The sequence below is a fragment of the Molothrus ater genome, chromosome 18 (assembly GCF_012460135.2).
Source record: "Molothrus ater isolate BHLD 08-10-18 breed brown headed cowbird chromosome 18, BPBGC_Mater_1.1, whole genome shotgun sequence".
NCBI classification, from domain to species: domain Eukaryota; kingdom Metazoa; phylum Chordata; class Aves; order Passeriformes; family Icteridae; genus Molothrus; species Molothrus ater.
In genome coordinates, this window is record NC_050495.2 from 2,721,838 (window position 1) to 2,744,000 (window position 22,163).

The following is a 22,163-nucleotide window of genomic DNA, read 5'->3' on the forward strand; positions in this document are numbered from 1 at the left end:
ATCTGATAATGGCTGTGAGCCCAGCAGTCAGGATAACTCATTTCCACCCCGATCCCGTTGGGTGTCAGTCTCCCAGGGAAGGACAGGCAGTCTAACCTGTTCTCAAAGCATGGTGCTTCCTGGCTGGAATCTTTTCAGCTGCTGGCTTTTGTGATATGATAACAATCTGTGCCCCAGAAGAAGAACAAGATCTCTTTTTGTTTTCCCTCCCTCCACTTAGGGAACTTGTGTGGTGCTCTGAGCTCCTCAGTCACCCTTCAGTAAATGGCCAGGAGTTCCTGCTTGAGGAAAATTTGCTCTGTGGGTATGAGGAGGCTGGGAGTTCCACCCAATGCTGACAGGCAAGTGATTAATTCTGCATTTTCATCAGTACCTGGGAGCAGAATGGGGCCCCTGGTTCATAGAAGTGAAATTTATTTCTGCTTAATTAAAAACTGGGGGAAAACCCAAATTGAGCTGCCTGGGAACTAGGGAAGCCAACTCCTTCTGCAAAGTACTGGTAGCAAAATGATCATTTGTACATGAGATGCCAGGAAAGAGAATTTGATTGTGTCCTGTGTGTCCCTCCCAGGCATGACTGCAAAAAGGGAACTGAAGATGCAATTAGATTGGTTTTATTGCAAAAAAAGGGCACTGAATTTCAGGAAGGGAACCCCGTTTCCCAAGGCTGCTGTGATGATAATCCCAGCATTGCATTCCCAGGTTAGGTCCAAACAGCTTCAACTGAAATGGCACTCCAGAAACAGCAGATTGTCTCTGCTGGTGGCACCAGTCCAAGCTGATAACAGGGCCTGACTTTGTTCATTGCCACAGGTGCTGAATTCTCTCTTCTGCATCCAGACAACTCAAGGCTACTTTTCCCCTGAGCCTCTCATCTTGTGCCTTGAACGGGCCCTTTTATTGTGCTGTTGGCATGTGACAAGTGGCACTGCTTTTGTGCTAAAGCTGGGAGGCTTTTCTATACCCTGGAAGATGGGTGGGAGCTCCACACAGCACCAGGGATCCAGCAGAATTAATCTGATGCAGATCTTTTTGCCTGCACCAGCCCTGGGACTGTATAGAAAATCCTGCCTTTCTAAATCATTCCAACTACAGCTTCTTTTTGAAGTGAGAATCAGGGTCAGCTGTGCCCATTAGCCAGCCTGAGCCTGGCAGTAAAGCTTCACCCAGAGCAGCAGTGGGAACTGCTCCAGTGCTGGAACAGGAGCTGCTTCCTGCCCAGTCCCTCGGGCCTGGCTGCCTGGGGCCAGTCTGTGTTTCAGGCTGTTCTCCTGGAAACAAGGCCACTGTTCCCTCTGAAGCCCTGGACTGTAGAATTTTGTGGCTGTGGCTTTGCCCAGAGTTGGGAACGTGAACAAAATCAGTTTGAGAGCTTCTCAGTTAGTGATGGAGATAAAAAGTTCCTTTTCTTTAAAGGGAAAAGTCCTTACAGGGAACTCAGAGGGGTTAATCTGAAACCTTAACCTGGGGGCACTGAAGACTGTCCTGGCAGAACTGTAAGCAATTAAGCATTTGAAAGCACAACTGATTGCCAATTGACTGTATATCCAATGGCAGGTTGTTTGCCTCACTATTAATAAGCTCTAACCATACCCTGTAATAGGTATAACCACAGCTTTATTTGATTCAAACAACAGTGAACCCCATCCAAGGTGAAATCTGAGAGTGGATCCTACAGCCCCAGAGCTTCCCCAGGGACAGGGATTTGCCCTGTGCCTTTGCACAGCCAGGGTCTGTGGCTGACTGACCCAGTAAATGAGCAGACAGTGATAGAAAAAACACAGCTGTGTTTATTCCAACAACTTGTCTCCTGCCACACCAACCTCTGCCTCAATAACCAACTGTGTGTTTCAGTGGCTGCACTTTCTAGGCCTTCAGCAGGTCTGGAATTGCCACAAACAAATAGAAAGTGCTTCTAGCTCAGGATCAGAGATGTGGTTTAGTCTGGGGAGGAAAAATAAAATCTGCCTCTTCTATTCCAGCTTCACTGTGAGCTTAAGGCAAAGAAAATAAGTGCAGGTAAATAAAGCTGCTGCTCTTCTGACACCTGCAGCTCCCTGAAAGGAAGGAGCACCTTACAAACACCTAATTCCTGCTCTCTCTGACAGCAGGGGCACTGATCTCTCAAACAGAAGGGCTGTTTCTCTGCCAGGATGCTGGATATGCAGGTCATTTCCATGTGTGAAGGAATCTGGGTTGTGAAAACTAAACAGAAGTATGGGCTGTGCTTAATACACAGAAGGAAGTTAAATTGCAAATAAGACCCAAAACTTATCTGCACATTGAACAACCAGACTAATAGGGGTTAATGTACACCAGAGATGAGATTTGCAAATTCATTGTGTACATAACCAACCTGTTTGTCCAGGAAAAGAAAATAAGATGTGAAGGTGACTTGCAAAATATGTCTAAATCTAATAAATATGCATGAGGCCAGTGCTACTGACCGTAAAAGGATATGAGGTACCAGGAGGAAATTCAAGATCAAGTTTAAATAGAAAACAATACCTAACATCTTATTTAAACTAGTCTGGATGCCAGTTTTCCCCAAGATTGGAGCTTGACTTCTTATTCACCATGACATGGTTTCCCCTGTAATCTTCACAATTTTTCTATTCCATTTCTCCTGTAATAAGAAATCCTGACTTCTGTACTTTGCCTGCTTACAGTTCTAATGTACTCGAATGCTGTCACCCTTCAAAAGGATTTCAGCAAAGGCAAGTAGGAACCAAGCCTGGGGAGATGATAAATCCCAGCCTGCAGCACTGCAATATTTGATAAACCCTGTAGCCCAAAATCCTGGTTTATCTGCAATCCTTCATATCCTGTCCCAGCGATGTGCTGTCACAAAACCTTTATCTTTCATGAAGGCTGCAGAATGGGAAGGCACCCTCCTACCTGTCCAAATAGAAAATATAAATACACAAAAGCAGTTGACTTCTATCGTGTGTCTCAGCCTCAGCTGCTTTTCTGGACAACTGGAGAGCTCAATTACATCCAGGTGCTGACCAAAGTCCTCCAAAACAACCCAGATGTTTAATGCAGACTCCTCTCCACCATCACCAGAACCCAAATCACCCACCCAGGGAGAAGCAGTATTTTCAATGTATGTTGTACTTGAGCACAAATAAGTTATGTTCTCACCTGTGACTGAGCAGTTCTTATTCTCCCCTTTTTTTCAGCAAAAGGCACCATGGTTGAAGGAATCTGAGAACTCCACTCAGGATCACACAGCGAGGCAGTGGTAAAACTAGATTTGCAACATGAAGCTGAGTCAGACTCTTCTGAACCACACTCCCCCCAAACCATTTATTTAGTTATGGTATGAAGTTCAAATTAACAGTGTTCTTGGGAAGAAAGGCCTTCTCCTAATCCCTCAGCTAATTCCTCTGTTTGCATGTGTGTATACGTGTACGTGTGTTTGCATGAGCAGATTTACAGCAGGTTTAACCCGTGGCTGTAACCCTGTCTGATGGGCATGTGCAAATACAGGAATGGTGTTGGCAGGGTGACTATCTGCTGGATTGAAACAGCAAGGCAGGGCTGTGGTGACTGTGCAAAGCCCTGCCAGTGCCCAGGGCACGGCTGCTGACTCACCTGGCACAGAGCACATCCCTGCAGCAGGCAGGTGTGCTGGGGTGGTGAGAGCTGTGATACTGGGACATTCCTGTGTCACTGAGCACCTTCTCCCCACCCTGGGCTCAGCTTCCTGCTGCGCAAACATCGCGCCCTTGGATCTGCACCGGGCTGCCAAAAGGGCTGGAAGGTTTCCTCTAGCAGGGTCACCTTGCTGGTCGTTATTCCCTGTGGATAATAATGACAAAGAGGGCTTTTGGGAAGGTGGGAGGTGTGGGGAGCTGAGTTTAGTTAAAGGACAAAAGAACAAGCATAAAGCTGTCACGTCATCACAGTGTCCTGCCAGGAGCTGCTGGGTCACTTCCTGCGTGTGACTGCAACTTCATTGCATCAGAATTGTATTCGGTCACTGTATGGATTTTTTTTTTCCTATTCTCCCAGTTAGATCAAAAATATCAACTCCAAAGGACAAGGACCACGTGGCCATTCCCTCTCCTGTTCCCTTGGCTCCTGGCTCCTTTTGGCTCTCTCTCCACAGTTACACACACGGAAATAATACACACACCCACACCCACGTAGGGACAAAAGCAGGCCAGGAAGGTGCTGCATGCCAAGTGATGCATATAACTTAGGCTCTTTTAACACAATTAATTGTTTCCAGGCATAATTGTCTTTATCAGCTCTGCTAACAGCAGCAGTAATTGGGGAGCTGCTGCTCCTAAGGGTTACCACACACTGCCTACTCCAGTGCTGGTGACATGACTGATAAAAATCAGAAGAACAAAATATATGGTGGTTTAATTGACGCAGTTTTTACTACATTGCATTTCAAAAGTATTTAAATTTACGATGAAACAGATCTTTGACAGATTATTTATTGACCTTTACTGTTGAAGATGAAAGGGTTTAAGATGGATGAAATGGCCTAGCACCAAAGCTTGGCCAGACATGATTTTTAGCTATTTTTAACCTAAATAAGTATTCAGCCTAGTCTTGAGAACAATAATGCAATCACTCTTTTGAGATTTACTCCAGCCAAGTCCCAACCTGGATAAGGAAATGCGAGTTAAATCGAACTGATTTTCCTTCCGAATTTACAGCTGGGGAATTTTAAACAAAGGAGGAGTGTCTACGGCACTTCAGGCGGGAGCTGTGCGCTGGTGGGGCTGGGAAGGCTCTCCGGGAGCCCAGCTCCATCCTGCAGGACACGGGGCATGGTCTGAGCCATCCCAGGGACCTGCCCGACCTCCGAGTGTCCCAAAGCCACATCTTTGGGGACACACCTGGAGTCCTGAGCCCCCTTCTGGGGCCTCCATGGATGAATTGAGGAGAGTGTGCAGGGAAGGGAATGGAGCTGAGAAGGGGCTGGAGCCCCAGGAGAGGCTGAGGGAGCTGGGAAGGGGCTCAGCCTGGAGAAAGGAGACTCAGGGGGCCCTTTGGCTCTGCACAACTCCTGACAGGAGGGAACAGCCTGGGGAAGTCGGACTGTGCTCGCAGAGAACAGGGACAGGAGAGGGAACGGCCCCAGGCTAGGCCAGGGGAGGCTCAGGTTGAACACCAGGAGGAATTTGTTAACTGAAAGGGTGATAAAACATCGGAAAGGGCTGCCCAGGAGTCCCCATTCCAGGAGGTGTGTAAGGAACGACTGGACGTGGCACTCACGGCTGCGGTCTGGTGGAGAAGGTGGTGATCGGTCACAAGCTGCACTCGATGATCTCAGAGGTCTTTTCCAACCTCAATGACCGATCCCTCGGGACTCCGAGCGCCTCACGTGAGCGCAGCACACAAAGCTTGCTCTGTGCGGGGCTCTGCCAATGGAGGGGCTTCACCCCCTCACAGGGGCTTCACCCACGGACCCCTCGAGGGCCTTCACCCCCTCACAGGGGCTTCACCCACAGATCCCTCGAGGAACTTTACCCCCTCACAGGGGCTTCACCCCCCCCACCGGGGCTCCCCTCAGCCCGGGCCCGCTCAGCCACCGCGGCCCCCCTCGCCAGGCCCCTTTGGTTCCGTCCAGCAGCGCCCCCCTCCCGCCGCGCAGCCCCCGTGGTACGCCCCGACACGCCCCCCCGGCAGGGGGCGCTGAGGGCGGTGCCCGCCGGGCCGGGGCGAGACCGCGGCGGCACTTCCGGTCCGGGGCCGGGGCGGGAACGGCGGCGGGGCCGGGATGGCGCTGGACGCGCGGCGCCTGGAGGCGCTGAGCCTGCAGGAGCTCAGCGCGCTGCTGGACGACGAGGAGCAGCTCCAGGACATGGCCCGCGAGATGGAAGAGGTGAGGGGCTGCCTCGTACTCCCCGACCGCGGCCTCTCCTCGGGCCGCCCCCCTCAGCCCGCCGGGTCCGCGGTGCCGCTCGGTGTTGGGGGGTTCAGGACTCCCCGCTCCCCGGAGCCGCCGGGCGGTCTCGGCCCCGCCGTGGAGCTGCCGGTGCGTGAGGAGCCCCCGGGGCTGCGGGAAGCGCTGCCGGTCCCTTCCTCGCTCCCCCTTCGCTGCCGCCCCCGGCCCCCGTTGTCCCGGCCGGGCCCTCCCGGCCTTTTGTTCGCCGGCCCGCGGCGGGGGATCGGTGCCCGCTGGGTGCCCTGCGAGGGGTGAGGGCTCGGCGGGCTGAAAACGCGAAATTAAACGATTTCAATCACTGAATTAGGAGACAGTGACGGCCCGGAGGTGGGATCAGCTTTTCCGTTCGCACAGCCCTTGTTCTGTGCCTTGGCCGTGCTGAAGGATTTTGCCAGGGTGAATTCAAAACAATGTGAAAGAGATTTCTGTGTGCCTCGGTTGGTATGCTGGGCGCAGCCAGGGCTGTCAGGCTTCTCTGCTGCTTGTTTTGCCTATTTGAAGTGTCTTTGTCAGTGCATCAGGCTCTAAGTCGTGCTTTTGGATCTGTGATTCTTAAAACAAAATAGGAGCCTGTTTTCTTCCTCTGGCTGTGGTTGTCTTTAACTGGTTTTTCTGTGTGCCAGTGGACACTGGGTGTTACAGTTCAGATATGAGACTATTCTGGGTTTATTTGGCCACAGATGTCCCTGAAAGAATCTTGCTCTTAGTCAGATAAGAGCGAATAAGATGAAACTATATGTATGAAAACTTTAAAAGAAAAAAATGTACTCTGCTTCTCTGGGTCCTGTATTTATTGGGGTTTTTTTTGTTTTCTTAAATTAGAGGACAAAAGCCTCAGGAGAAGAAAAACAGTGGCAACATGGTTCTTGAGAAAGAAGCTTAAGTTTATTAAGTAAAATCAATTATAATTGTGTTCTCTCAAACTAAGATTCTGGCCCTGTTGGTGCTTCTGAGGAAATTGTTCTCAATCACCTCGAGCCAAATTATCCAAGTATTACACATGGAGAGGTCCACTGAAGGCTGGGGCTGAGCGGACGAGGTGTCCTGGGGAATTTATTTGCTGTATTATGCAACAATTTGGATTTTGAACTTTGTGCCAATAGATTTCTGAGAGTCGGGCAGCCATAATAACTTTTTGTGCAAGCCTATATTTTGAGAACTTAGAAGATGCAGGCGGTGCTGTGGAAAGTAGAACATGCAGGGAGCTCTTGGTTTGCTGGGGGCAGGAGCACCCTGGTGAATAAAACCTATTTAAGGGAACTCAGCAGGTTATAATGGGCTTAACTTGGTGAGGATGTGAACGGGTGCAGTGCTGCTGCCTCCAGAGCGACCCCTGACAAGGGACATGGGCTCTTTATTATAATTTATTTCTCAGCATGAACTTAAGACTGTAGGTCAGAAGTGACAGAAAACCTCATGACCTCAGTAGAAAAAAAAATCATTCCTCTCTACACAGCCAGCCCATATTGACCCTCAGGTTTTCCTCTTTCGTTGGCATCTTAAGGCTTTTAAATTGTAGAGTGAAGTTCTGCGGGCCTGAGGGAATATTTTGTGGTGTTTGGAAAGTGTGGCCAGGTTTGGAGGTGCTCGGGCTGTGTGGAAACAGGGCTGTGCTGCTGTCTGCTGTAATCCTCTTTTATTGGATGATGTGGAGGCTTTTACTGGAGTCTCTTCAGCTAGAAATGTGTTTACCCATCTTGGAAGGAATTGGCCATGCTTGAATATTCCTTCCCCCTCCTGTTTTTGCCTTCACTGAATTGTTTATTGCACGTGCTGCTGAGACCTGAGTTTTCTCTGGAAGTGTGTGGCAGGAAGAGGGAGAGAGGGAAATCCTGAGCATTGAGGAGGCACCATGGTGACCTCACTGCTGCCTGGCTGTCAGTCCATGTGTATCCAGGTTGTGGGGCTATTCCAAAGTCCTTACATTCCCGGTTTTACTGTGACATTCCAATTAAATCGCGATTCTCTGAGGTCACTTGTATATTTTCAGTGGCAAAATTGGTTAAAGCTGATTATTCCACAATTGAAAAAATCCCTTTGTTCTCCTTGTTGCAAGGGAAACCCAGCTCAAACCCCAATGTTTTGTTCACAGAGGAGGAGGATTTGGAAAAACCACTTGGCTTTCTTGCTGACAGCTAAAAATAGGCACTTCCAGCCTTAGAGGGAATGTATCCTGTGTGGCATTTGAGCAGGATTCGTGGCTGTGGGTGTGTGTGCTGTGCCCACGGGGTGATGTGCTGGCACAATGTCCTGCACGTGTGTCCCCAGGTGTGTGACACGGTGGCATCAGAGCTGAGCTGCTGCTTTTCCTGTCTGAGCTTGGCTCTGCAGGGCTTGAACAACGAACTCTTGTCTGCCAGAAAAAGGAAGGAAGCTGCTTGTCTGGTACTCCCAGCCTTCTAAAACTGAGGAGGGCTTTTTTTATCATCTCTCAGGTCGGTCTCTGCAGTGCATGTACAGCATCCATCTTCATTAAACAGACAGTCACAGGACTGGGATGGAAGGGACCTGAAAGATCATTTAGTTCCAAACCTCCTGCCGTGGCAGGGTCATAAAAGCAATTTGTTTATAAAAGTCAGTCTCAGTGAGATAACCCTAAAAAGCACAGACGAGAGAATTTGTGACCTGACACTGGTGATGATTTGATGAATTTCCCTGTGAAAGTGAATTTTCTTTTTGTCTCCTGGGGCATCACTTCTGTAGCAGTGCAGTTATTGTGTTACTGACTGCTAAGGTTCCGTGGCCAAAAATTGTTTGCTTTTCAATACCTTAATTATGTGAAATCAAGAAGTCAGAAATGTATTGCCTTCTTCTCATTCCAGCATTTCAGAGAACACTGGCAAGCACAAAAGGAATTTTTGGAGCATAGTCCTTTTCTCAAAAGCTGATTGAACAGATCATGCAGGGCAGAAAGTCCAAGTTAAACTATGTGCATTCATGCCCAGATTTCTTGGATTCCTCCTCCTGTCCTAAAACCACATTGTGCAAGTGGTCATGTTCTTGTTGGCCAAACATGAAATTTAGATGCAAAGTTAGGAATTAGACTTGGTGACAACTACAGATTTCTCTCTTCTAGCTGAGCATCAAATGAGTAACCTGTCTGTGTCTGATGAGTGCAAATTGCAGTGCTGAGTGTCTTGCCTCTGCAAGAAATGTCTAGAACTGCAGCTTACCTTCTAAGCTTTATTTTGTCATTTTCAAGTAATCAGAAGAGCTAAATTTAGCCAATCTAATTACTTTGCAGTACGTTTTAATATTTATTACAGAACAGATGTTTTTAGGGGGTGTATTATTATTCCCCAGTCCTTGATGAAAAGCACTCCTGAATCTTGTGTAAAAGAAGTCTCTTCTCCTACTCTGCACCTGTCAGCTCCTGTTTCAGGGGTTAATTTGACACTCCAAATGTGCATCTTTATACATCCACAGTGTGACTGCGTATTTTCTTCTTAATTTACAAGTCTGTGTAAGTGAAAGAGAATGTGGGAATGATAGAGGCTGGAGAAATCTAAAACTACCACGGATGTGTCCTATGTATAAAGCAATTAAATCGGTGCCACACAAAGCTGCTTTTTATTTATAGCTCCTTAAGAGCCTTTTTCTCGAAGGCACCAAGAGACTCCTCTCTGTGGCGCTGGCCAGAGCAAGCTTATGATGATTCTAGCAGCCCTTGATGGGCCTTGTGGGCAGCCAGGACTGCTCAGTTCCTCAGGAGGCAGCTCCTCTGGGAATGTGCTTTTGGATGAGCCAGGGCGACGCTGCTCGGAGACGTTTCACGCAAATAACTCTTGCTGCAAACCATTCTTCTGGAGGAAGGGATCAACGTTTATAGTGTGAATGTTGCTAAGCTAGTACTAGTTCTGGTTTAATTTTATCCAGCTTTTTTTTTTTTTTCTTTCCTTTTTTAAAAGTGGGATGAAACAAAGCTGCAGTTCATAAAAGTAGTAGACTCTAAATTCCCAAAGCAGTTGCTGCTGCCTGCTCTTGGAAATACTCATTAAATAAATCTTTGAGTAAAATTATTCAAATTACGTCCATTAAAGAAATTCATTTTTTAAGCAGCTGAAGCTTTGCAGTGCTGCATAAACCGTGACTTCTGTTTTTAATAACCTTTGTGTGCCCATGGCTTCATTTTCTTGCAGCACAGTTTGGTGTTGAGTGCTGTGCTCAGGAGTGAGCAATCCTTGTACCATGAAAATCCCCTTATAAGCAGCTCAGTGTGGTTGCCCCATTTGTCCCATTCAGAATTCATAGTGAGAGCTTAGCAGTTAAAAAAAAAAAAAAAAGAGAGAGAAAAAAGTCATATTCTCCTTAATATTGTCCTGTCCCACTGTGTCTCATGATTCTGACTGGTATTTTCATCTGGTTTCAGATTAACATTTCCTGCCTGTTCAGGTGCTCATGACCTCAAGAGTCTTGTTAGGAATTCTGCTGGACTCCCATGCTGCTGACTTTTATCTCTAAATATCTTTTTCCTGACGCTTCCAGTGGGCAGGTGAACAACCAGTGCAGGAGCAGTTCCCTGCTAACGCACATTTTTATCACGTGTGACAACAAAATACCTTTTGTTGGATCTGTTCCTTCCTCAGCCTTTGTGTGGGGCTTGTGGAGAGCTGTGGATGGATGCTGGGAGCTTGCTTTGTGCTGCACTGCTGATCTTGATAGGCTGCTCATGCTGGACTGGGCCTTCCAGCCTGGGGGGATTTTGCAGCTGCTTTTTCTGGAGTTTTAAATTACTCATTTTTAGAAAGCTTTTCTACAGCACTCTTTAGGCAAACTTTACAGTGCTTGCTTTCTGATTCCTTGGATTAACTTCCATTGGTAGTGGAACAGTTGCTGTAACGTTTTTGCACGGAACTTAACATCAGTGAAGAGATTATTCTGGCTTATAGATTGTGGTTATATATTCTGGTTTATAGGTTGTGACTGTGTTCAGGTTGCATTGCTCTGGGATTATATCTGTTCTGTTTGTGAAATAGAACTCACAGATTTCAAAATTCTCTCATTGACATGAAATATTTCAGTGTCCTGAAACGAGTGGATGGGTCTTCACCAGCTCCTCCTTAAGTTTCATTAAACATCATTCCCAAGTTTGCTTTGTATCTGAGGAACTGGTTCTTCTCATGCTTTTGGGTGAGATTCGAGTTTCTCATCTCTCCAAGGGTGCATTGTTAAAAGAAATTTGTCAGAGACCAATGCTGGAAGCGAAGACTTCAGGAGTGACATTTTAATTCATCATTAAGTGTCAATTACCATTTTTGATCAACTTCTGTTAGAAGAAATATGCCCTTCTCAGAAATGTTCTAATATGGAGAGAGTTTAGTCATTAAGTCCTGTGTAATTTCAAGCCCTATAACTTAAAGTACAATTAGAAATACTTTAACTTCTTCAGTTTAAAACAAGTATTTTTAAGACTTTTGTCTAGTCCATAACTATTAGATATCAGGTGCAAAGGACAGGATCTCACTCTGCCTTAGAGGCAGGCAGATCATATTAATCACATTTTTCTTATTTTTGCAAGTCAGATACATCATGTCATAGTGGTATTTACTCATCTTCACACATTTGAAATGATTTAAAAGTGAAGTTACTCAGCAGATCATTATGGAAGATTAGAAATTTGTGGCTTCTTCCTCCCTCCTGATCCTGTTGAGAAATATTCTGACACTTGAGGCAGGGACAACATCACAAAAGTCTCATCTGACTTTAGGAAGCCTTTTCTTACTCTGTTTATTTGGAGTTCTACCTCCTCCTCTTTACTATAAATGATTATAGTAAAAGCCTCGTTTTCTTGGCATTTGTGCTCCAGAAAGGCTCACAGGTTTGTGTCCTCTGGCTTTTTCCTGCCCTGAGTAAATGTATATCTTACCCACCCTGAAGGAGAGATCTGAGTGCCCTCATTAAACTGCGTCCTCCTGACTGACAGGAGGATTTCAGCCTCCCCAGCAGTGCAAATACTGAATTTGCTGTCAGGAAGTTGTGAGCTCATTAAAATGGTGGAAGAGGCACCAGAAGCCATCAGTCTGTTTGCACACAGTTTTCCTTGGCTGGCAGTTCAGTACCAGGGCTGCTGGGGATGGCAGGGGGTTGGAGGATTGGATGCCACTAATGAAGCTGGTAAATTAAACATCTGTGTGTTTTAGTTCCCTTCATAATTCTTTTTTAAAAAAATGTAAAACAGGGGGACTTCAGCTTTTTGAAAGCAACAGTCCTAACAGGATCAGATTATATGAGAATAAACAAATGGAAACCAGTTTAATTTAAATTATTTTGCATTAGATTCAAAGGTAAGAAGGGAACTTTCTTTTTATTCTTTGAAAAGACCCACATTGAACACAAGCATAGGGCTGGATGCTTCTTTAGGCTTGAGGAGACAAAACAATATTGAAAGTGTAATTTCTGAATTTCACAATTTGCAGTAGAATTGGGATGGATGTGGAATTTAGGACTCTGCATTATCCTTGGTGGTTGTTGTTGGGTTTCCAAGTGATTTGGCAGGAACAGGGTGAGAGTGAAGCTTTGGTTTTTGAAGAGCAAAATCTGAGGGACAGAAGTGTTTAAGTAAAACTGAGTTTTGAACTTAGGAAATTAAAGTAGCATAGAAATACTGCAGAATGAAGTGATTGCTCTCAAAGACAGTGGCTGTGCTTGGAAAAACACCTGAATTTTACGATGACCTTTTCTTGGTCTGTTAAACAGCTCATTTGGGTTTCCTCTTTTCCTGTTTGTGGGGTGTGGCAGGAGCAAGGTCAGTGCTGCTCTTTGCTGCTGGCAGGGCTGAAAGTGGACAGGGACAGCCTGGCCTAGAGGGACACAGGGATGGAGGAGGTCACAAAAACTTCTGCTGCTTTGAAGGCAGCTCAGTAGACTCAGTCTGTGGTGCCCTGGGAGGGCTGTTCCACCTGTTGATTCAGCCTGAGAATCTGAAATCAAATCCCTTGGTTGTTTTTTTTTTTTTCCCTTTTGATGTCTGAATATTTTAGTGAATCTGATGTGACATCCAGGGCAGACTTCTCCAAACACTCAGCTCTCCCAGAGCTCCCGAGGCTCTCTTGATAAACTCGTGTGCATGTCTGAGTGGGAGCAAACTGGAATCTGGCTGAATCTCGGGTGTGTGAGAATTGTCATTTTTTTCTTTAGGCTAGGAACTGTTAAGCAGAAGGATTAAACTGAAAAAAAAAATGAAGGTTTTGGCATTAATCCAGGATTGGTGTAACACAGTTGGGCAAGAATATTCTGGAGAAGGAACAGTCACGATGCCATCCTTATTTTTTACACATTAACAAGATAAGGGATGATATTCTCCTGCACTCATTGTATTTCACTGCTGGAATTCAGATTTTTTCAAGAGCTGTTGCTTTATCTGTCAATTTTCATCATTTGTTCATCAGTTGCAGGTCCAATGCCACAGCACTAATTCTTACATACTTCTGTTGTTTATTTAAAAGTTTTCAAAGTCTGGTTTTGTCTTGCTTAGTAATTTCACTGTCATTTCACACAGTATTTTTTTGTTTTTATTTTCTATCCAGGCCCAAAATGTTCAGCACAGCAAGGACATGACTCTTGCCAGCAACCGCAGTCTGGCAGAGGGAAATCTCCTGTACCAGCCAAAGTTGGAGTCTCTGAAATCAAATTTAACTGAGAAATATCAAGAGCTGCAAGTTCTTTTTGAAGCATACCAGATAAAGAAAACAAAACTAGGTAACACTGGCTGCTGACAATTATGATTTGCTGGTTTTTAAGTGGGTGTAAATCTGTTGCCTGTTTGTTGTTTGGTTTTTGGTGTCTCATTTTTAGCTGTGTGAATTAGGGTACAAAGTGAAATGTCATTCTTGTGTATTGCTGAAATAGATCACACTTCTGATGATTTATTAAGTGACTGTCACACCTAGTAACAGATACTGTGGATTCTTCCTGTTGCCTACCTGTTCTTGACCTATTCTTTAAATTATCAACTCCAGTTACCTTGCTGAAGAGCAAAGCACTTGGAATTTTCAGTGACTATTTATAAATCAAATGGAATATTACATTTAACTTTCATACTGAATTGTATTGTACATCTGATACTGCACTTGCTGAAGTGCTTTCAATATTATAAATATATAATTAAAATGAAATTTCAGCTCTTAGCACTCTGACAAGATTGCTGAACTTGTTAATGTATTTCTGACCGTGCATCACCCTGTGCAGAGCTGCAGAGCCTGCTGGTTGTGCACATGGGCTGTGGAGGCTGTTGTGCAGTTCCAGGTCACTTAGGGCCTGCTGTCATGTTCTGTCCTTCCCGTGCCTTTGCAGACAGACAATCCAGTAACGCTTCCCTGGAGACCCTGCTGGCGCTGCTGCAGGCCGAGGGGGCCAAGATTGAGGAAGACACAGAGGTAATGACACAACTCCCCCGTTCTGCCCCTTCTGCCCTCGCCAGAACCTCGCAGTGTCCCTGGCTGCAGCGCAGAGCTGAGCGTGTGGCAGATTAAGGAGCAGTTTTACGAACATGGACTTGTCTCTGCTTTGAACCTCAGGGAGCAGCTATTTGATTCCAGCAATTTTATTTCTTTTTTATCTGAGTAATTTTTTACTCTTAACATCTTTGAAGTTCAAGAGAGAAAGTGCTCCTTTTTGGAAAAGATAGGCAAACCCTCTTAGTTCCTTGGCTTTGCCTTCAGACTTGTAGAGTTTAAAAATGTGGAATCTTCTTTTTCAGTGGGGTTTGCCTGGTACATGTATTACTTCATAATAAATGTCAATTAGTGGCCTAAGAAAAAAACCTGTGCCTGTGCTGCTTTTCCTCCAGTGTTCCTGGTGAAATATTCCATTGTGACCTCAGTGTGTCTGTGCAGGTGCCAGTGGTCACCAATTGCTGACACACAGGTGCTTGAAGGGTGGTGTGACTTCAGAATAATGGGAGTGTTTGCTTTTGTTTGCTGATTTGCATGCAGGCATCTTCTGTAATTAATCAGGAGAAAAAAAATGTGCTTATTAGCCTTGGGTTGTGATTGTAAAAAGACATTCCCAGGACAAGCTGAATTTTGTGATTTTGTGTTTGTTCAGCTCTCAATTATTAAACATCACTTACCCAAAGCCACAGGTAAGGGTGAGTCTTAGGCCTGACTTAGCAATAATCCCTGTGCTGAGTCTCACAGAGTTCCCAGTGTTTCTGTTGGCATTCAGGCAGCACTGAGCTGAGCTGGAATTCAGCTTAGCTGGCAATCTGGGAAGCTGCTGGGCTTGGTTTGTTCCCATCTCTGGTGATCAGGGGAATGCTCAGAGCGAGGTTCAGATGTTTTTATTGCTGTTACTTCAGTATAAATTTATGCAAAAGTGATATTTAACTCTCAGTGCTTCTGAGTAATAAGTAACTCAAAGTTCTGCTCAGAATTCTTCAGTATGCCAGTCATCTTCCATATGCCAGCTGGAAAATCACAGGCAAAATGCTGCTATTTTTGGGATGTGAGCCATTTAGATTCTGTTGCAGTAGGCTGTTTCCTAAGAGAATGTTCTCTATTTGACAGAACATGGCAGAAAGGTTCCTCGATGGCGAGATCCCACTGGATTCCTTCATCGACGAGTACCAGAGCAAGAGGAAGCTGGCTCACCTGCGCCGGGTGAAGATCGAGAAGCTGCAGGAGATGGTGCTGAAGGGACAGAGACTCGCTCAGGCTCAGCCGCCGGCGCCGCCCAGGGCAGCCGAGCCCGCAGCAGCGCCCGCCGATCCCTACAAGGATGCGACGCCTCCTCCGTCGGTGCTGCCGCGGCGGATCCCGCCCCCGCCGCCCGCCTCGGGCCCGGCCGGACGCTTCCCCGCTCCCTTCCCGGCCGCCGTGGGCTCGGGCCCGGCGCTCGCTCACCCCGGTGCTCCGTACCCGCCCCTCCCGCCGCGACCGGGAGCGGCTCAGCCCTCGGGCCAGGTGCCCCAGCCGGGATGCCCGGCTCAGTTCGTGCCACCCTATCCTCCACCTCTGCCCCAGAGACCACCTCGCCTTCCACCACATCCTGGCTTCATCCTCCAGTAAATGTTTGGGTGCGCCTGACTTTGGTATTGGTGCTTATATTTCCTTTTCCCCCATCAGAGACTTGCTGTGGGCAATGGAAGCCTCTGTTCTTTGCACAATGGAGCACAAAGGCCGAGCTGTGGCACAGAGGTTTGCAATTGCTTTGCTAAATGTGATGTTTGTTTGCAAAGGTCAGTGGTGACAAGGTTTTCCTAGGAAGGTGATGAGGTCTAAATTCTGTGAGTCCATCGAATTGGGAAGGCACTGGCAGTGGATTTGCTGGCGTCACAAGCACAGTCACGCTCTGAATTCCTCAGTGATGGTAAATCAGCACCCTCGGTGTTCTGAGCTGTGCCCTGGGTGGATGTGTGGCTAACGGGGAGCTGGTTGTCCCTCTGAGGAATTCTGCGCCAGCGTTGGGACGGTAACAGCCACGTCTGCCTGCTGGGCAGGGCTGTGTGCACAGGACCCCTCAGCACCCTCCTGCCTCCAGGCCCAGCTGCTTTCAGAGCTCGCTGGGCTGGAACTCCTGTCAGAACACCTTGGGGGGGTTTGGACAGGGAAAAGGACAAGAGTTTCATTTCTGCATTTCAGTTGTTACCTTAGTGTGTAATCAAAGTAGGCGCTGCTCCCACTCCTGAATAGCTCGATACCCTCAAAGTCCTGGTCCCTTGAAATGAAACTAAACTGTTTGTAGAGCCAGTTTAGGGTTTTATAGACACTTTACCAGGCAGTTTTATTTCCTTGCCTATTAAGACTCTTTCTAATGGTTGGTTTTTCTCTCCTTTTCCACACCTTGGATACAGAAATGATTTTTTTTTTTACACAGGTGCTTAGCTTTTGCTACCATGTGATTCCAGGAATCTAGGCAGGGTATTTTCTTAATCAAATACTGGATTTTCACATGTAATTGCCCACTTGAATTTCCACAATTTCATTTTATCCCTTAACTCTGTCTCTCACTTGGCAGAGCTACTTTTAACTTTCCCATTTCGTTTAGTTTTGCAGTTTGGGGCATTTGTATCTATCTGGAGTCTGCAGTTAATGTTTCTCTGCAAGTAGGCAAAACAGAAAAGCCTTTTGAAGCCCATGGTGGCTGTTTGCATCTTACAGAATCTGTTCTTATCTTCTGCCACTGGGTGGGAGAGGCTTTTTAGGGCAGCTCAGATTTCACTCTCGATGTGACTCTTGAAGCCTGAGGTACAGACACGTGCTGGTATTTTAATCCAGCACCTGGGGGAGGCAGATTTTAACCCCTGTTGTTTGCACAGAACGTGTCTGTGAGTTTGTTATCAATCAGCCCAGAATCTGTCAAAGCCCCTGGTTATTTCAGTTATGTTGGTATCATTGTGCTGGAATGCACTACATCGTTTGGGAGTTTGTACTACAAACATCAGTCAGAATAGAATATCTATTTTTTTTTCTTTCTTTATGTAAGACCTGGATTGTCCCTTAATCATTTCCTCTGGAGTGTGGTGGTGAGCAAATCCTAATCTGAAATTAAGCTCATAACAGGAAGCTCTCAATTCTGACAATATGAACGTGGTCATTGGCTTGTTTTGCCTTCTGCAGACAAAGGCAGAAGGTTGGGCAGTGTTACTGGCATCTGAACCAATTCCCCAGTGTAAGTCTGGCAAGTTTTTATAGATGGGGGATTTTGTGAAGCAATGTGCATTGGATTTGTTTGCAAAGTGTGTTTTTTCTGTAATCTAGTGATGGTACAGGATGTGGTTGTTTTTTGGTTCTTTTTTTAATAGTGTGATATCTTTTCTTGGCATTATTTTCTCACTGAAGCTTTGTATAAGCATGGTTAATTCTGACTCGTTTCAAAGTAACTTTGCTGTGCTGTTAGTGCTGGTATTTGGGTGGCAGCTGTTGTATCTGGATGCTAAACATGAGTCTGCTGTAGAAATGGTTTGTGTCCTAGAAAGAATTAAAGTGGGTGGGGGCTACCAGGGTGGTGTTCGAGTGCAGAAATTCATACTTTGAGCCTGCTACACAAAAACTCTAAAACACTCCCAGTTCAGTTTTACTGAGATTTCATAAAAATAACCAGGTATATTTTACACTTATCAGGTGCCAACTTTTTTTCTGAGGGTTGGAAGTCCTCAGAAGTGATGGGGGTGATGGATAAGTGTATGGTGAATTTGCACTGCATTTTATGTATCAGACTTTATTGGTATTAGTAGTCCAGAAATATTTTTACTACTTGTTAAATCTTCTGTCTTTTGGTAACTTTTGTGATAACAATGACCTTTCAGGGATACTTTATCTAAAAACAACCTCTTGTGCACACGAAATACAGACAAAGCTAATGCAATTTTTTTGTCTGGAAGCAAAACAATGCATTATTGCATATGCATGTGGCTGATGTGCCTTAGGATCACTACTTGTGATTGTAATTCTAGGATATTAGCATTTTTATCATTTGAATGGCCATTGCTTAACTCTAATTGAAGGGCTCTTTCGAGAGCACTGACTTTTACAAAAACTGACCCTCATACTTCAGAAAAAACAGCTGTATCTGCTCTTTGTAAGCTTATAGTTGCCTTCACTGATGGGTAAGTTTGAACACAGCTGATGTAACTAATGTGATGTTTCAGTTATTGCAAGCTCGTAACTGAAGTCCAGCTGCTCATGGAAAACGTTTTGCCATTAATTTTGTGTGTGTGTGTGTGCACACAAACTGTAAATATTTACTTGACTGCTGGTGATGTTTAAGGGTAAAGGAGAAGAATGACTGTGGAAAGCTGTTCAATCCTTCCAGCAACAAACTTGATGAAACACTAACCTGGCAAGAGCTGTGTCAGTGCTTTCAACCTGTTGCCCTTCAACAGCTTCTCCTGTTCTGTTATAGCTCATAAATAAATTAATTCTGCTCTGGCTAGGATGTTTAGAATTGTACTAATTTGCACTGTTTATAAGATAGTGAGATTAAAATGCCATAGGCAAGCTGAGACTTGAGAGGGGGTGGCTCACGATGCTTGCCAAAAAAAAATAAATATATATATATATAAAAAAAGGATTTTTGATGTCTGCTACAAATAGCATGTACTTCCCCAAAGCAATTGGAGTGGAGAAAAATCCTTTAAATACAATGTGTAACACGGCTTTAGAGTGTTGGTAGCATTGGAAATGCTCTCTTTGGGCAGCATTGTTTGTGCCAGTCTCTGTGTGCAGTTCTGTGAGCTGGGGCTTGGACCTGGGCCTGCAGTTCTGACTGCTGAGGGTCTCCCTGCACTCAGTGGAGTGCATTGTCCCAGCACAGCTGATCCAGGCAGGTCTGCAGGGAGCAGGAGCTGCCCCGGGAGGCCCCTGTGGCTGCTCGGGGTCACCGTCCCCACCGCTGCCCCGGCCTCCATCTCTCCCGGGGCTTCTCTCAAACTGGAATAATGACGGAGATGCAGAGCTCAGAGCAGCAATTCCTGCAGCCTCCCGTGGAGCTGCGAGGGGGCAGAGTCGTCCTGTGCCTGAACGGTTCCTCTGTGTGACCCTGGACTGCCTCAGCAAGGGCAGCTTTGTATGCTGAGCAAGTTGTGAACATACAGTGGAGTTGTTTGCATAATAAGTCTTTCTGTTATCTACTGTGTTCTGATTTTAAATAAAATAGCATATCTCTTGGTGTCCTGTCCCCTTGTGGCTCCCTTCAGTCCTGGTGCAGTTCTAGTCATGATTTTCAACCCTAATGGGGTTTTTTTCTGTAGCAACATAAACACAGTTTTGGATGGATGTAGAACATAAAATTGCAAAATGCTTTAATTATTCATGGTAAATCTGTTGGCTGTGGTTTTAGTGGCTGGGTATAATGAGTCCATTTTGTGGGGAGTTGATACAGGATGCGTTTGCTCACAGTAGATTTCACATGTTGGAATCAGGGCAGTGAGGTAGGTGGGCTGTCTGTCAGGTAAAACCCCTTTGCTTTTCTTCTAATTTCCTACAATTAGCTAGTGGGAATGTTCAGAATCACTTGGAAAGGCTGAAGGGAGAAAGCTTTTTTTTTTTTTTTTAAGAGAGGAAAATCTTAGATATCAGCCAAGTTAGGAGAAATGAGTCAACCAGAGTTATTTAGGAATATGAGTCAGAGGGCAGAAAAGACCTGATGTAATTTTCAGTGATATCTGTCACTTTAGTAGTGATGCAAAAGAGAAATCAGAATAACTGTTCAGGGAGGAAATTCCCTTTTTTAATTGTTTCTTGATCCCTTCCCTTTGTGGTGGCTGCAGAGCTTGGATAACCTTCTGCAGGAGAGGGAGAGTGCAGATGAGGGAAAGCTGCTGTGCTGACTCAGTGCAGGTGGGCGAGGGCAGGGGAAGGTGTTATGTAAAATCTGCAGCTCCTCAGCTCAGCTCTTCTAAGAATTTGCTGGTTTGTGGCTGGCAGAGCTGTGGGGCTCCAGCTGTGCCTGTTCCAGCCCCGGGCTCGGTGTCCCCAGAGGTTGCTCTGGCTGGGATTGTTCCCAGTGCAAAGGAGCTGTCACCTGCCAGGCAGGGGACTCAGGTGGCACTTGGGCCTTGCAAAAAGCAAAATGCCACAATAAAAGGTTGGGGACACGCTGCAGTGTCCGTGTGGCCTTGGCTTGTCCCTTCCCTGGAGGTGGCTGCAGGTCCTTCCCTTGCCCTTGCTCCTGTAATTTGAGTCCCCTCGGGTTGTGCATTAATCATTTTACAGCTTTGCCTCTTCACCTCTCTGAGACTTGGTCACCAGGAACTGGGTGTGTTGCTTGAGGCTTTTTGAGGGATTTTGGGTCTCCTCTGGAGGTTTAGAGTTGCTGAGGTGTGCCCCTTGTCCCTGGGCAGCCTCTGCTCTCACTCTCCATTTTCCCCCTCCCTGCAGGACAAATCCAGGCTGCTGAGGCTGGGAGAGGTGCCAGTGCATACCCTGGATCCTGCTGTAAGCTAAAAGCTGTTTTTTAAACACTGCTTATTATTTCCAAACCGCTCAAAGGTGCTTTTTCTGCACTCCTGTAGGTGATGAGTAGGAATTATTTTTTCCTTCAAAGCTAAAAATGTTTCCCTCTCACCACATAATCCCACACCTTGCTACGTGCACTTAAAACTGCACTTTATTCCAGCAACCACTGCTGGGGCTGGGCTCATTCCTGAGGGGTTTGTTAGTCCTGGAGGGAGCCAGTCCCAGAGGATGGGAGGTGACAAAGTTCTCAGCACTGGAATGAGCCCACCTGGCGGAGCAGAAAATGCTAGAAGTGCCTTTGGCCCGGGGTGTGTTGTTGCACAAGGTATGAGGGGAATCCAGACCAGCTTTGTATTTTTTGGTTTTTATTTAACCCTGCACACCCATGAAGCATTTGTTAAATGATTTCATTAGCTGGTGCTCCTGAGTTACCCCAGTCATTTTTCTGAGTGGGTCAGTCAGGAAATACCATCCCTAAATACTCTGCTGCCCAAACTCATCTAATTCATGCCTGGCTGGGCACAGCAGAAAAATAACTTTTCTTGCAGAAGACTGCTTTTTGTGGTTTCAAGGGCTCTTAAAAACAAACTTTTGCAGAAGTTTTGTGGTTAGGTTTCTTTACCTGCCTTCCTAGAGCCTGCATCAGCCTTTTTTCTCTTTGTGAGCTTAATTTCAATGCCATTTTTGCCCCCAGTGATCTGACACTTGTGTTTTGCCAGCTTTGCCCTCTGTTGCTGAGCTGCAGCTGCTTCGTGTGCTGGTGTTCAGACTCATCTGTGGCCACTGGAGCTTTGGCTACCGAGGGAGCCAGAGGAGATCACAGCCTGCTTGAAAGCTGCTTCAAGAAAAAATAAACTACTTTACTCACCTTGGTGGAAAGGAGCAAAAGGTGGATTATTTCACAAGTTGGTTATTTTCCACTGCTTCTCTTACAGGTAATGAGTAAAATTCCTTCTCAGGAGGAGCACATGGAGTGAAACATCTTCCTCTCTCCACAGCCACAATAATGGTATTTAAAAGTCATTAGCAAATTGGATCCTGCACAACAGGATGTCTTGGAATCTCAAAATAAACCTCTGCAGACACACAGTTTGTCGTTCTGATATTTTTGTCAGCTACAAATAGCAAACACTTTCCAAAAAAGTATAGGACTGAAGAAAAAGAATTAGACTGGACAGTAAGAATCATTTTTGTACAAAAATTAACTTAGATTACATTTCAAGTGGTTTATAGACCTTGTTTTTATTTGTGCTGCTACTTTTTGAGACTTTTGATTATCTGGCCTGGATGGTTTTAAGTAAATCAGTGTGACAGGAGTGGGGGTAAACAAGTTCCATTTAGCCACACATAATTTT

The 22,163-nt window shown here is 45.8% G+C and overlaps 1 protein-coding gene across 1 annotated transcript; it reads left to right on the top strand.

The window, feature by feature from the left end:
- Positions 1 to 5,678: 5,678 nt before the first annotated feature.
- Positions 5,679 to 19,519, top strand: VPS37B (VPS37B subunit of ESCRT-I). The gene is made up of 4 exons (XM_036393377.2): positions 5,679 to 5,848; positions 13,438 to 13,609; positions 14,204 to 14,286; positions 15,418 to 19,519. Exons 1-4 carry the CDS (start codon positions 5,744 to 5,746, stop codon positions 15,916 to 15,918), a joined length of 861 nt encoding a protein of 286 aa, XP_036249270.1. The 5' UTR covers positions 5,679 to 5,743; the 3' UTR covers positions 15,919 to 19,519.
- Positions 19,520 to 22,163: the final 2,644 nt, after the last annotated feature.